The sequence below is a fragment of the Pseudophryne corroboree genome, chromosome 2 (genome assembly GCF_028390025.1).
Source record: "Pseudophryne corroboree isolate aPseCor3 chromosome 2, aPseCor3.hap2, whole genome shotgun sequence".
Taxonomy (NCBI): domain Eukaryota; kingdom Metazoa; phylum Chordata; class Amphibia; order Anura; family Myobatrachidae; genus Pseudophryne; species Pseudophryne corroboree.
The window spans coordinates 48,699,029-48,712,595 of NC_086445.1; the positions used below are offsets into that span (position 1 = coordinate 48,699,029).

Consider the following 13,567-nt stretch of genomic DNA (forward strand, 5'->3'; position numbering starts at 1 on the left):
CCGTCACCCCTGTCCTGGTCCTGCCGCCCCTACCCTGGCCCTGTCACCCCTATCCTGTCCCAGTCATTTCTGTTCTGGCCCCATCGCCCCTGTCCTGGCCCCGTCACCCCTGTCCTGGCACCGTCACCCCTGTTCTGACCCTGTCACCCCTGTCCTGGCCCCGTCAACCCTGTTCTGACCCTGTCACCCCTGTCCTGGCCCTGTTACTGCATACCCTCCAACTACCTTTTATGGCATGTACAGTACCCGCAGCGCCTCCAGACCTCTCCCCAATGCACCACACCTCCGCACATTCCCCTCCACCACATGCGGCACTCCACCCCTCCCCCACATGCTGTGCCTCCAGACCCCCTACACCACCCGCGGCTCCCACTCCTCCGCCCCTTCACCACCCACAGCACCTCCAGGCCCCCTCCACCATTCACCCCCCTTATATGTCTCCCCCCACACCTGCCCCCTCCACCCGCAGCATCTGCAGACACCCTCCTCCATCCGCGGTCCCCCCCTCACCCACCCCTCCCCCACCAATGGCACCCCCGCACCTGCCCCTCCACCACCTGCAGCACCTCCGGACCTCCTTTCCCATCCACCGCACCACCCGTACCTGCCCCTACCCTACCCATGGTGCCTGCGGTCCCCTACCCCACCCCCGGCACTCCCATCCCTTCCCATCCCACAGCACCTCCGGAACCCTTCACCCATCCACAGCATCCCCACACCTGCCCCTCTCCCACCTGTGGCACCCCTGCCCCTCCCCCACCTGCAGTGCCTCCGGACCCCTCCCCCATCTGCATCCCCCACTCCTCTGCCTCTCCCCCACCCGCAGTACCTCCCAAACCTTCCCCATCCGGGCCCCACCCCCACTTCTGCCCCCCCTCCACCCGCAGCATCTACATACACCATCCGCAGTCCCCCCTGCACCCGCTACATTCTGTACATCGTGCCCTGCAGGTGCTGTTCACGCCGTCGCAAGGGGCTGTGCCTCCTTCACCATCGCACGCCCTTTCATTGTGCAATATTTAACCACTAACAAAGGAATGCAGGTAATACTCCATATAATACAAATATTAAACCCCAGAAAGGCATGCAAGGGTTAAGGGGGCGTAGCCCCTTGCGACGGTGTGAAGAGCGCCCGTAGGGCGCGATGAAGCACCTAGTTTAAAAGAATAGTACCCAGTGTATAAAGAATATATATACAATTTATTATAATCACAGGAGCCAATAAAAAAGAAAAAAAATGTTTCTAAAAATATTCACATCTGACATATACCAAAATGATTGGTTTCATAGGAACACAAAAACAATAAATAAATAAATAAATTCAAGATATAAAAAGTATTAGAATAAAAGCACATAGATATAGATAAAAGATATGTGTATATCTTATCTTGGATAGAGGTCATCAAGGGTTAGTCCAACGCGTTTCGTCTATGATAGATGATGAAGTCTATCATAGACGAAACACGTTGGGCTAACCCTTGATGACCTCTATCCAAGATAAGATATACACATATCTTTTATCTATATCTATGTGCTTTTATTCTAATACTTTTTATATCTTGAATTTATTTATTTATTTATTTATTGTTTTTGTGTTCCTATGAAACCAATCATTTTGGTATATGTCAGATGTGAATATTTTTAGAAACATTTTTTTCTTTTTTATTGGCTCCTGTGATTATAATAAATTGTATATATATTCTTTATACACTGGGTACTATTCTTTTAAATAGCTGTATAAACACCGTTGGTCGCTTAGAACCCCTCAACATTTTTCTATATATATATATATATATATATATATATATATATACAGGCTTGAGGATGTAGCAGAGTTTATGTATACACCAGTGGGCGCCTTACAACTTAGAACAGCCCAGTTACTTAACCAGTAGAGTGGTTTTATTAAAAATAGAAACGTACTCACTGTTATACACACTGGTTGATTAAGCGGAGCTGGTTTTCGCACATCAACTAGCCAGTGAGTGTATGTACGTAACAGTGCAGGATACTAGAACAGCATCTAAAACAGCAAGTAATCACAGGTGTCACTGGAGCTGAGTGGAAGACTGCTTTCTCACACTGTGGCACCATCACACAGACCCAAGATGGCTCCGTACATGTTCATTAGTTGCCTTGATGGCTATCTTGGTATAGGGAATGAAGTATCCCTGGTGGAATAGCAACATGGAGCCTGCGCAGTAGCACACTCTACACCCAGTCGCTACAAGCTTCTCCATGTTATGGAAACATTCAAATAAAGCTTTCTTGTATCGACCTGAAAAGGAAATAGGGTAAGACACTTAAGGTAACAATAACATGTTACATGACTTTGATCCACTCTTCTTGATAGACACATCAGCAAGATTCCCCTCGCTGACATTATGGACCACTACAACAGTCTCTTGACTCACAAACTCAGGACTGCTGTCACTCTTCTCATTCTCGATGTCTTCCTCATTTGTGACCTTTCAATCTTGCAAAGTCCCTTTGCCTATCTTTGACATCCATTCACACCAATCAGACTTTGACTTGGCTTCTGGATGTCTTGAGATTTACTAAATGCAGTATTTGAAATTTCTTCACCATACCTCTTAGATGACTTGCCGATATTTGTTCTAGCAGAAGTCATTTTCTGTGGCTGAACTTCCATGCTGGTAACCACACTGGTATCTCCAGCTTCTGGCATGATCAGTGACACATATTTGACCTGTATAAAATTCCAGCTTTTCTGCAACTTGCACTGTTGCTTTGAATATGGCATCTCTAGACTTGATGGGCTTTTAGGTACTGTACTTGGATTCCAGAATCCATAGCCTATGCTTTTATGGCTGTAGCCAAGAATGATGTATTTCACTGTTTTTTGACTTCAGCTTGCATCTTCTTTCTTTTGGGATGTGCATGTAGACAATACATCCAAAAGTTCTGAGATGTTTTAAACTTGGTTTTCTGTTTGACCACACAAGGTGTTATGTCCTTTAGGGCAACTGTAGCAAATTGTTTTTTGTGATGCTGTAAATTGCTGTGGAAATGGCTTCCACCCAAAACTGTCTGTATAGCCCTGTGTCCTTCTGCAGATATCTTGTTTTTTCACCAACGTATGGTTTGCTCGTTCACTTACACCATTTTGCTCAGGAGTATAGGCAATGGTCAACATATGCTCTATTCTATATTTTTCTTAAGAAGAAATCCACATCTCTGATTAGATATTCTCCACCATTGTCAAATCTCAGGGTCTTGATTCTGTGTTTGATTTTCTACAAGTCACTTGTAATCTAAAATCTTCTTTGCTACTGCAGATTTCTCTCTGATGAAGTACAAGTGTGTAATTCTTGTGAAGCCATTTGTGAACATAACAAAGTATCTAAGGGGGTAATTCAGACCTGATCGCTGCTGTGCGTTTTCGCACAGTGGGCAATCAGCTCCTTACTGCGCATGCGTATGCACTGCAATGCACAAGCGCGTCGGACGACTGCACTGGGCATTGGTGCATAGCGACAGAATGGTGCAAAAAGGGTGACTGACAGGAAGAGAGCATTTGTGGATGGCAACTGACCGTTTTAGAGGAGTGTCCAGAAATACGCTGGAGGGACCAGACATTTGGAGGGAGGGTTTCTGACGTCAGCTCCAGGCCCGATCATCGCAGCGGCTGAGTAAGTCATGGGCTGAGCAGAAACTGCACAAACTGATGTTTGTGCAGTTCTGCTACAAATGCGATTGCACACCTGCACACAGCAAATACCCTCCCCATGAAGACGGCGACTTCGTGATCGCAGGGATGCAAAAAACGCACCCTAGCGATCAGGTCTGAATTACCCCCTAAATCCTCTTACTAACATTACCTACATTGGACCACACACATCTTTATGTTTTATCTCAAGTGGTTTTGTAGCTCTACTTGCTGACTTGAAAAATGGTTGATGACTTTGTCTCCATACCATGCAGCCCTCACATACAGGTTTCCCTGTGTAAGTCACTGACATTTATATTATCATACCGTTTTGTAGCTTTCGTATCCAAGGTGACCAAATCTTCTATACCAGAGTTCCATTGACTGTGACTCAGTTGTCATTATCACGTAACAGTGCAGCTTAGAAAGGACGAACAATTGCTAACACCTTGTGCGTGCAGCAGTGTTGATTCCACCTCTGTTTCCATTAGCAAAGTGAACTTTGTAGCCACTGTTCCAGGTCCCCATCTCTGTTGCATAAAGCATGTCTTGGATAACTGTGATTTTTGTTCTTCTTCTAACTCTCGAGTGCCCTTTAATTGTCCCAACATTTGTAGCTGTAAGTACTTGATTGCCAATCGCTTTGATTGTGACAGGGTCACATAGTGAACCACTCCTCATTGCAGCTAAAATGCCTTGTTGCGCCCAAATCTATATATCAGCAATCTTTTCTACAGTTATCTGTTACAATCAGGGCTGACTCATCTTTTCCATTGCATTACTTGCTTTGCATAGGATTCACATTCTTTTGCATGTATTCATATGCCTTGAGCTATCCTGTGACAACTGTAGCACTTGAACTTGAATTTTCCACTTTTTGTATGCAATGCAGTCTTTGACTCACAGGGCACACTTTTTTGGAACTGTGCTCTGACTGTGTCTTTAGTTAAACTTTGCTGTGTTTGCTTCCAATGCCACTACTAGAAAGCCAGATTCGGGCATTAAGTTATGCACCATTGCTGTAGCAATCTCTTCATCTTGCACTCCAACAGACGTTAGTTGCGGGAAATAGACATAATTTTGTTTATATACTATAAACACTCATACTGCTGCATTCTTTCAATGTGGTGTATAACACTCATCTTAAATTAATACTTCTCATGAGACCTCCAGCTTGGTATGCTGATTGCAGTGTAGTATACATGTCTTTAGCTGACATCTTCCCATGTATTATAGAGTACACATGTTGCTCTACACTTAAGCCAATAGTTCCCATGGCTCTTTCTATGTCATCTGAGTTTGGACTGTCACTGGGATCTACTGTAAATTTCCGCAATCTCTCACGTCCATAGCAAACCTCTAGGTTATATAATTCTCTGCATATTTTAGCTTGATAAACCCCATTATGGCTGTAGCTCCTGTATGCATGCTATTATGACCACCTCCTACATGTGACGTCAGCAGCTTGTAGCCCATGAAGTACGTCACCTGTCGTGCGTTGGCTTGGTGGGTATATAAGGTGTGTGCTAGGGCGTTTGCACACATATCACTTGTTGCTGTCATGGGTAAAAGGGGCAATTTATCAGAGTTGCAAAAAGGGATGATTATTGGCTTTCTGGCCAAGGGTGGCAATATTTCTGAAACAGCACAGTTTGTGAACAGGGCACGTACTACTGTGGTGAAGGTGTATCATGACTGGACAAATGGTGCCATTTTGAATAACCGACATGGAATCTGTGGTGCACTTGATGTGAGGTGAACGCTGGCTACAAAGGTGCGTGAGGGCCGACCGACATGCTACACTGGAGCAGCTCACCATCTGTCATGGGCCAGTCCGGAACTTATCCGTCCGGTTGCTGTGGCGGGGCTCTTTCTTGGGGAGGTGCGTGCTGCGTGCAGTGGGTGTTGAGTGCAGGCAGGCTGGTGGGATCCATGGTAATTAGGTCCTGGTCCGGGCTGGCTGTGGGAGTTAGGCGGCCCCACCATTTTGGATTTCCCTGTGACTGCAGCAGCCAATCAGCTACCACAAGAGTTCAGGGACGTGCGGGGAACCAGTAAATTGCTACCAGTTGGTGATCTTTTGGTCAGAGGTTGCCAGTAAAATGCCTCACACACAGTTACTGTGTGGCTAGTTCTCTGTGCTCCTCAGCAACGTTGGTATAGCATCGTGTTTCCTGCAGTTCGTAATTCCGAGTGCCAGTTGGTTCGTACGTTATTGCCACAGACGCTGCCGTTGCTCCCGACAGTCTGCAAAGGTTGTCTGTCTCTAGCAGTCTAACCTACACTCTCGTTCCAGCCGCTGCAGTTACCAAACCCACCGGAAGCTTCTGTCTAGCCGAATCACGGTAGCTGATCTCCGGGACTCCAGCCTGCCGGGTTCCTGCATCCTAGTACACTGCCATCTATGTTTGCTGTGTCTTTTGTCAGTCACGTTTTAATAAAACTATGAGAAGGACTTTTACCCCGCCGGCGTGGCTCTTATTTCAATAATCCATACAGCCTGTTCCTCAAACGCCCAAAACGGGTCCACAATCCGCACCAAGGATGGCACTGTTAAAATGAACCTGGGGGCCACCAGATGCGTGTCTAAAATGACAGTTCATCCCGTCTAGCTGCTGTCTGAGCTGCACACGACGGTTACTCTGGCTATTAGCAGGTCGTCAGAATAATGTGACTCCACCGTGTATATATATTGTTTATTTTTACACTACATCAATACACACTGTTTCACCCTCCATGTAATAGTTAGTACACTTTGTTCACTGCAGTAGACATATACAGGATGTGTAGCGCTGTACATATTACTGTTAATTCTTGACTCTGGACAGGAGGTTGGGCCTTCCTATTTATCAACAGCTCCTGAACATAACATATTAATACAGGTTTATCGTCTTGTTTTAACATACCTCTGATTCCTGCATTCTTGTGTATGTTGTTCAGAAGTACAAGGATGACACAGAGCTATTTGCCCGCAGTTACCTCAATCTACCAGCTCAGCCACCATCAATGAATCATCTCCATGGAGCTGCTGTCACTTCACTTCTACAGTTGACTTTCCCCAGGTGGGTCAATAATGAAGAGGTGTGCCAGAAGCGGCCTGGAGATGGACATGATATGGGGGCTAATTCAGACCTGACGATCGGGCCACCCTGACATGCGGGAGGGACGCCCAGCACTGAGCTAGTCCACCCCGCATGTATGGCTCTGCCCCCCCTGCACAGGTACAAAAGCATTGCACGGCGGCGATGCTTTTGTACCTGAAGAGTAGCTCCCTACCAGCGCACTTCCTGCGCGCAGGCAGGGAGCTACTCGTCTCTCTCCGGGTCGCAGCGGCTGCGTGGCCCGGACCGCGCCCCCAAAACAGTGGCCCAATGCCTCTGGCCCGCCCCCTCACACCCAGCGACCGCGAGACCTACAAGGGGTAGAAAGAACTGGATGATGTAGTGGGATATAAATGGAAGTACAGATGGGTCCATGTTTATCTTGACCTTTAATAGGATTAACTGAGACTGGGCAGTCGGACTTAATCCCCTGCTGTAATGACTTAATCCCCTGCTGTATTGTTATCTGTATTGTATTGCAGCTGAGAACAATAGATGAAGGGTTTATGTAAATAAACCATGTTGTGCCTAGGCGCAGCAAACTAGCCAAGATAACCGTGGACCCATCTGTATTTGGAATAACATGTTAGCAACGTGTTACATTCTGACGGGGGCAGTAAATTCTTGGGTAGGCTTTTATTTTGTTTTGGCTTTCTCTAGAGCGATGTCTTGCTTTTCCATCCAAGACCACTTTTTCGATATGTTTTGCCTCCCCTGTGCAGGATGATCCTTCGCATCCACGCCGATGATGAGGGATCAACCTCCTGTCTCAGCAAGAAGTTTGGAGCCCCGGTACAGATATGTGAGCACCTCCTGAAGAGGGCGAAGAGCCTGAATGTGGTGGTCACTGGAGTCTGGTAAGATGTCTTATGTGTTATTGGTCTGATGTTACAGAGGATGGTGGACAAGCAATGAGCAGCTAAAAGGAACTGGCCTGTAGGAACAAGAAGAGCTATACAATGAGCGTCCTAATGTTACGATGGGCCTAAGTCATAAACCCGGCCATTGACGGACGCCCTGGAGCCTTTATTTTCTTCTGCGCATGCATTTGAGACACACAACGCAGGCATCCCCAGAGTGTACGCACATAGGGCCTGATTCAGCATGGATCATCATTCTGAGAAATTGCAGTTGTCTGCGAGTAGAAAGGCTACACAGGCTGCAGGGTGCCTGCCCTGAGTGTCCCTTGAGTGCTCCAGACGGCTCGGCAGTCATGTTAGTGGCTGCAGGGTGCAGCTACAGGCACCTTGTAAGCCACATGCAGGTACCATGTGGCAGCAATAGCGCCACCCCAACTGCCCTGCACTCTGAATGCTGGCACCACTCGCAGAACCCCTCGTTACGGCCCTGATCAAGACTTCTCATGAGCTGCAACTACTTAACTCTCTACCTCTCCATTACTCCACATGCAGTAGCTCACAATACCACAGAGCCCGATTGTACATATCACCTGCGTGCAGTATTACCCCCACTCTTTGCATTACTTTGTTAACGTTGCTCCCTATGCTCTTTGTGCCAGTCTGTAAATGAGACCGCTTGTAAATGACCTTCAGTGACATAAACATTGAAGTATAGCTGTACAGGTTGAGTATCCCATATCCAAAATGCTTGGGACCAGAAGAATTTTGGAATAATTGCATACCATGATGAGATATCATGGCGATGGGACCCAAGTCTAAGCACAGAATGCATTTATGTTTCATATACAGTGGGGATTGAAAGTTTGGGCACCCCAGGCAAAATTTCATTTTAATATGCAAAAAGAAGCCAAAGAAAGGTGGAAAAATCTCCAAAAGGCATCAAATTACAGATTAGACATTTTTATAACATGTCAAAAAAAGTTTGATTTTATTTCCATCATTTACACTTTCAAAAGAACAGAAAACAAAAAATGGCGTCTGCAAAAGTTTGGGCACCCTGCAGAGTTAATACCTTGTACTGCCCCCTTTGGACAGCTGAGATCTGGCAGTGTCATTGATTGTTCTCAATCATCGTCTGGAAAGACCATGTGATGTCAATCTCAAAGGTTTTAAAAGCCCAGACTCATCTGACCTTGCTCCAACAATCAGCACCATGGGTTCCTCTAAGCAGTTGTGTAGAACACTGAAACTGAGAATAGTTGACGCTCACAAAGCAGGAGAAGGCTATAAGAAGATAGCAAAGCGTTATCAGATGCCCATATCCTCTGTTCGGAATGTAATTAAGAAATGGCAGTCATCAGGGACATAGGAAGTTAAAGCAAGATCTGGAAGACCAAGAAAAATATCAGACAGAACAGCTCGCAGGATTGTGAGAAAAGCAAGTCAAAATCCACGTTTAACTGCACGATCCCTCCAGGAAGATCTGGCAGACACTGGAGTTGTGGTACACTATTCCACTATAAAGAGATACTTGTACAAATATGGTCTTCATGGAAGAGTCATCAGAAGAAAACCTCTTCTACGTCCTCACCACAAAAATCAGCGTTTGAAGTTTGCAAATGAACATATAGACAAGCCTGATGCATTTTGGAATAAAGTTCTGTAGACCGATGAGGTTAAAATAGAACTTTTTAGCCGCAATGAGCAAAGGTACATTTGGAGAAGGAAGGGCACAGAATTTAATGAAAAGAACCTCTGTCCAACTGTTAAGCATGGGGGTGGATCAATCATGGTTTGGGGTTGTATTGCAGCCAGTGGCACAGGGAACATTTCACGAGTAGAAGGAAAAATGGATTCAATAAGATTCCAGCAAATTTTAGATGCTAACTTGATGCCATCTGTGAAAAAGCTGAAGTTAAAGAGAGGCTGGCTTCTACAAATGGATAATGATCCTAAACACACCTCAAAATCCATGGTGGGTTACATCAAGAGGCGTAAACTGAAGGTTTTGGCATGGCCTTCACAATCTCCTGACCTCAACATAATTGAAAATCTATGGATAGACCTTTAAAGAGCAGTGCGTCACAGACAGCCCAGGAATCTCAAAGAATTGGAAGACTGGGCGAAGATACCTCAAACAAGAATTGAAAGACTCTTGGCTGGCTACAAAAAGCGTTTACAAGCTGTGATACTTGCCAAAGGGGGCAGTACAAGGTATTAACTCTGCAGGGTGCCCAAACTTTTGCAGATGCCATTTTTTGTTTTCTGTTCTTTTGAAAGTGTAAATTATGGAAATAAAATCAAACTTTTTTTGACATGTTATAAGAATGTCTAATCTGTAATTTGATGCCTTTTGGAGATTTTTTCATTTTTCCTTGGCTTCTTTTTGCACATTAAAATAAATTTTTGCCTGGGGTGCCAAAACTTTCAATCCCCACTGTACACCTTATACACACAGCCTGTGTTGTCATTACAGAGTACTTTACCAGCGCAGTCAGGATCACCTCTGAGCTATCTTTGAATCATGTAGGCACACACCGGAAAGCTCTTTGTGGTATAACTTGTTTATATATTGAAACTGGAATGGATCATAATACAAACTGATAGTCAAAGCAGTATTTCTCATACGTCCTAGAGGATGCTGGGGACACCATTAGACCCAAGGGTATAGACGGAATCTGCAGGAGACATGGGCACTTTAAGACTTTCAAAAGGGGTGTGCACTGGCTCCTCCCTATATGCCCCTCCTCCAGACTCCAGTTTTAGAATTGTGCCCAGTGAGACTGGAGGCACTACAGGGGAGCTCTACTGAGTTTCTCTAAAAAAGACTTATTGTTAGGTTTTTTATGTTCAGGGAGGCTGCTGGCAACAGTCTCCCTGCTTCGTGGGACTTAGGGGAGAGAAGTATGACCATCTTCCAGTGAGTTTAATGGCTCTGCTTCTGGCTACAGGATACTATTAGCTCCTGAGGGTGCTGATCGCTGGGTACACCTAGATGCTCACTCCCGCAGCCGGCCGTCACCCCATTACAGAGCCAGAAGTCAGAGAGTAGACAGAAGAAAAGAAGACTTCAGTGACGGCATTTTCTGAGGTACCGCACAGCGAACGGACGCTGCGTGCCAGGCTCCCACATACAAACAGCACAACAGGGTGCAGGGCGCAGGGGGGGGGGGCAGCTAAAAATTCTCAGCGGACACTGGCAAGAGGGGACATTAGTGCCAAGGCACTGTCCTAACCCCCGCCAGTAATCATATTGAAAAAGAAGCGGGACAGAAGCGTGCCATTAAGGGGGCGGAGCTTCGTCCTCACAGCTCACTCTGCGCCATTTCCTCTCACAAGCTGGTCCTTCCTTCACACTGACAAGTATCAGGGTGCAAAACAGGAGGGGGGGGGCACTGGATAATTTGGTGCAATATACTTTATATTAAAAGCGCTGCAGGTCTGGGGCATTTATTAGGCGCTTCAGAACCGCTGATTGAGCACTGTGGTGTGAGCTGGCAAATTCCCTCTGTGTCTCTCTGACAGGCTTTCCTGTGGGTCTGTCCCCTATAAGCCCAGTGTGTCTGTGGGTGTTTATTGCACGTGTGTTGGCATGTCTGAGGCTGAGTGCTCTTCACAAGAAGAGGCTGTATTAGAGACACAAAAGGCGGTGGGGGTCAGAGCCGGATTAAGGGGGGGACTCCGGGGGTAAGTACCCCTGGGCCCCTCAGTCTGAGAGGGCCCCCCTGCCACCAGCCACAGATCGGATCTCTGTTATAGATCCGATCCGCAGCTATGAGTTTCCCTGCAGGCACTGATTGCCGTCACTGCCGCCGACGCCGCAGACCTTTGCTGGGTTGCTAGGTGACGGCTCAGCTAACCAATGGGCTGTACAGCTGCAGCCTGCGTCTCCTTTACTTGCTGGAGCGCAGGCTGAAGTGGAAACGGAGCAGCCTGTGGACTCGTGGAGCAGGGTAGATGTGCTCCGAGGAGAGCAGAGGATCTCTCCCTCTGCTCCTGTACTGTGTCTCTCACAGCCTGTCTTTATCAGCAGCAAGACAAGTAAGACAGGCTGCAATTCATTTTTTCTTTGCTGTTAAGAATTAAATTTGAGTTAAGGCTCTGGGTCATATATATGCATGTATTATTATTATTTTTTTTATGGTTTTAATTTTAGACCTGAGAGGGCCCCCCTGTCTTAAGTACCCCTGGCCCTCCGAAGTCTTAATCCGCCTCTGGTGGGGGTGACCATGTTGGCACCGCCGACTCCTGATTGGGTAAATGTGTTGAATGCTTTAAATGCTAATGTGGCTCATATTAGTAAGAGATTAGACAAGTCTAAGTCTCAGACCCAGGCATGGGAGAAATCTGTGGAGGATATGTTGTTACAGGTCCCCTGGGGGTCACAGAAACGTGCGTTTGCCCAGTTAGCAGACACTGATACCGACACGGACACTGATTCCAGTGTCGACTATAGCGATTCCAGATTAGATCCAAAATTGGCAAAGAGCATTCAGTACATGATTGTGGCGGTTAAAGAGGTATTACATATCACTGAGGACCCTGCTGTTCCAGATAAAAGGGTCTGTATGTATAAGGAGAAGAAACCTGAGATAACATTTCCTCTCTCTCATGAACTGAACACTCTATTTGAAAAAGTCTGGGAAAGCCCTGACAGAAAGTTTCAGATTCCCAAAAGAATTTCGGTGGCTTATCCATTAGGGAAAAGTGGGAGTCACCCCCCATTGTAGACAAGGCCCTATTGCGGTTGTCTAAAAAGGTGGCTCTCCCGTCACCTGGCATGGCAGCCATTAAGGACCCTGCGGATCCTAAGCAGGAATCTGCGTTAAAATCCATTTATATGACCACAGGTACACTACTCAGACCGTTCATTGCCTCTGCGTGGGTGAGTAGTGCTATTGAAAAATGGGCAGATAACTTGTCATCTGATATAGATACCTTAGATAGGGATAGCATCCTCTTAGCACTGGGTTATATCAAGGACGCTGCAACTTACCTAAAGGAAACTGCGAGGGATATTGGTCTTTTGGGATCAAAGGCCAATGCCATGGCTGTCTCAGCTAGGCGAGCATTGTGGATTCATCAATGGAATGCTGATGCTGACTCTAAGAAAAATATGGAATCCCTGCCATATAAAGGTGGTGTCTTGTTTGGTGACGGCCTCGCTGATTTGGTATCTACGGCTACCGCGGGTAAGTCATCATTTTTGCCTTATGTGCCTTCGCAACAAAAGAAAACACACCACTATCAAATGCAGTCCTTTCAGCCAAATAAATACAAGAAAGAGCGAGGTTCTTCCTTCCTTGCTACTAGAGGAAGGGGAAGAGGTAAAAGATCACCAGCCGTGGCGGGTTCCCAGAAGCAGAAGTCCTCCCCGACTTCTGCCAAATCCAGCGCATGACGCTGGGGCTCCTCTGTGGGAGTCCGCACCTGTGGGGGCACGTCTCAAACTCTTCAGTCAGTTCAGGGTTCGTTCGGACCTGGACCCTTGAGTTTTACAACTAGTATCCCAAGGGTACAAACTGGAGTTTCAAGACGTTCCCCGTCGCCGATTTTTCAAATCGGCCTTACCAGCTTCTTTTCCGGACAGGGAGGTAGTATGCGACGCAATACAAAAGTTGTGTCTAAATCAGGTCATTGTCATGGTTCCCCCATCACAACAGGGAGAAGGCTTTTATTCAAGCCTGTTCGTGGTCCCAAAGCCAGACGGCTCGGTCAGACCAATCCTAAACCTGAAATCCCTCAATTTCTACCTAAAAAAAATTCAAATTCAAGATGGAGTCTCTCCGAGCAGTGATGTCCCGTCTGGAGGAAGGGGATTTTATGGTGTCGGTGGACACAAAGGATGCCTACTTACATGTTCCCATTTATCCTCCACATCAGGCTTACCTGAGGTTTGCAATTCAGGACTGTCATTACCAATTTCAGACGTTGCC

The 13,567-nt window shown here is 46.5% G+C and overlaps 1 protein-coding gene across 1 annotated transcript in view; it reads left to right on the top strand.

Moving 5' to 3' along the window:
- LOC134997248 (antizyme inhibitor 2-like) overlaps window positions 1-13,567 on the top strand; it is a 116,467-nt gene that overhangs the window by 40,234 nt on the left and 62,666 nt on the right. Inside the window, exon 5 of the mRNA XM_063951261.1 lies at window positions 7,494-7,628. Within this exon, the coding sequence (XP_063807331.1) occupies window positions 7,494-7,628 (135 nt within the window). The remainder of the gene's footprint in view (window positions 1-7,493; window positions 7,629-13,567) is intronic.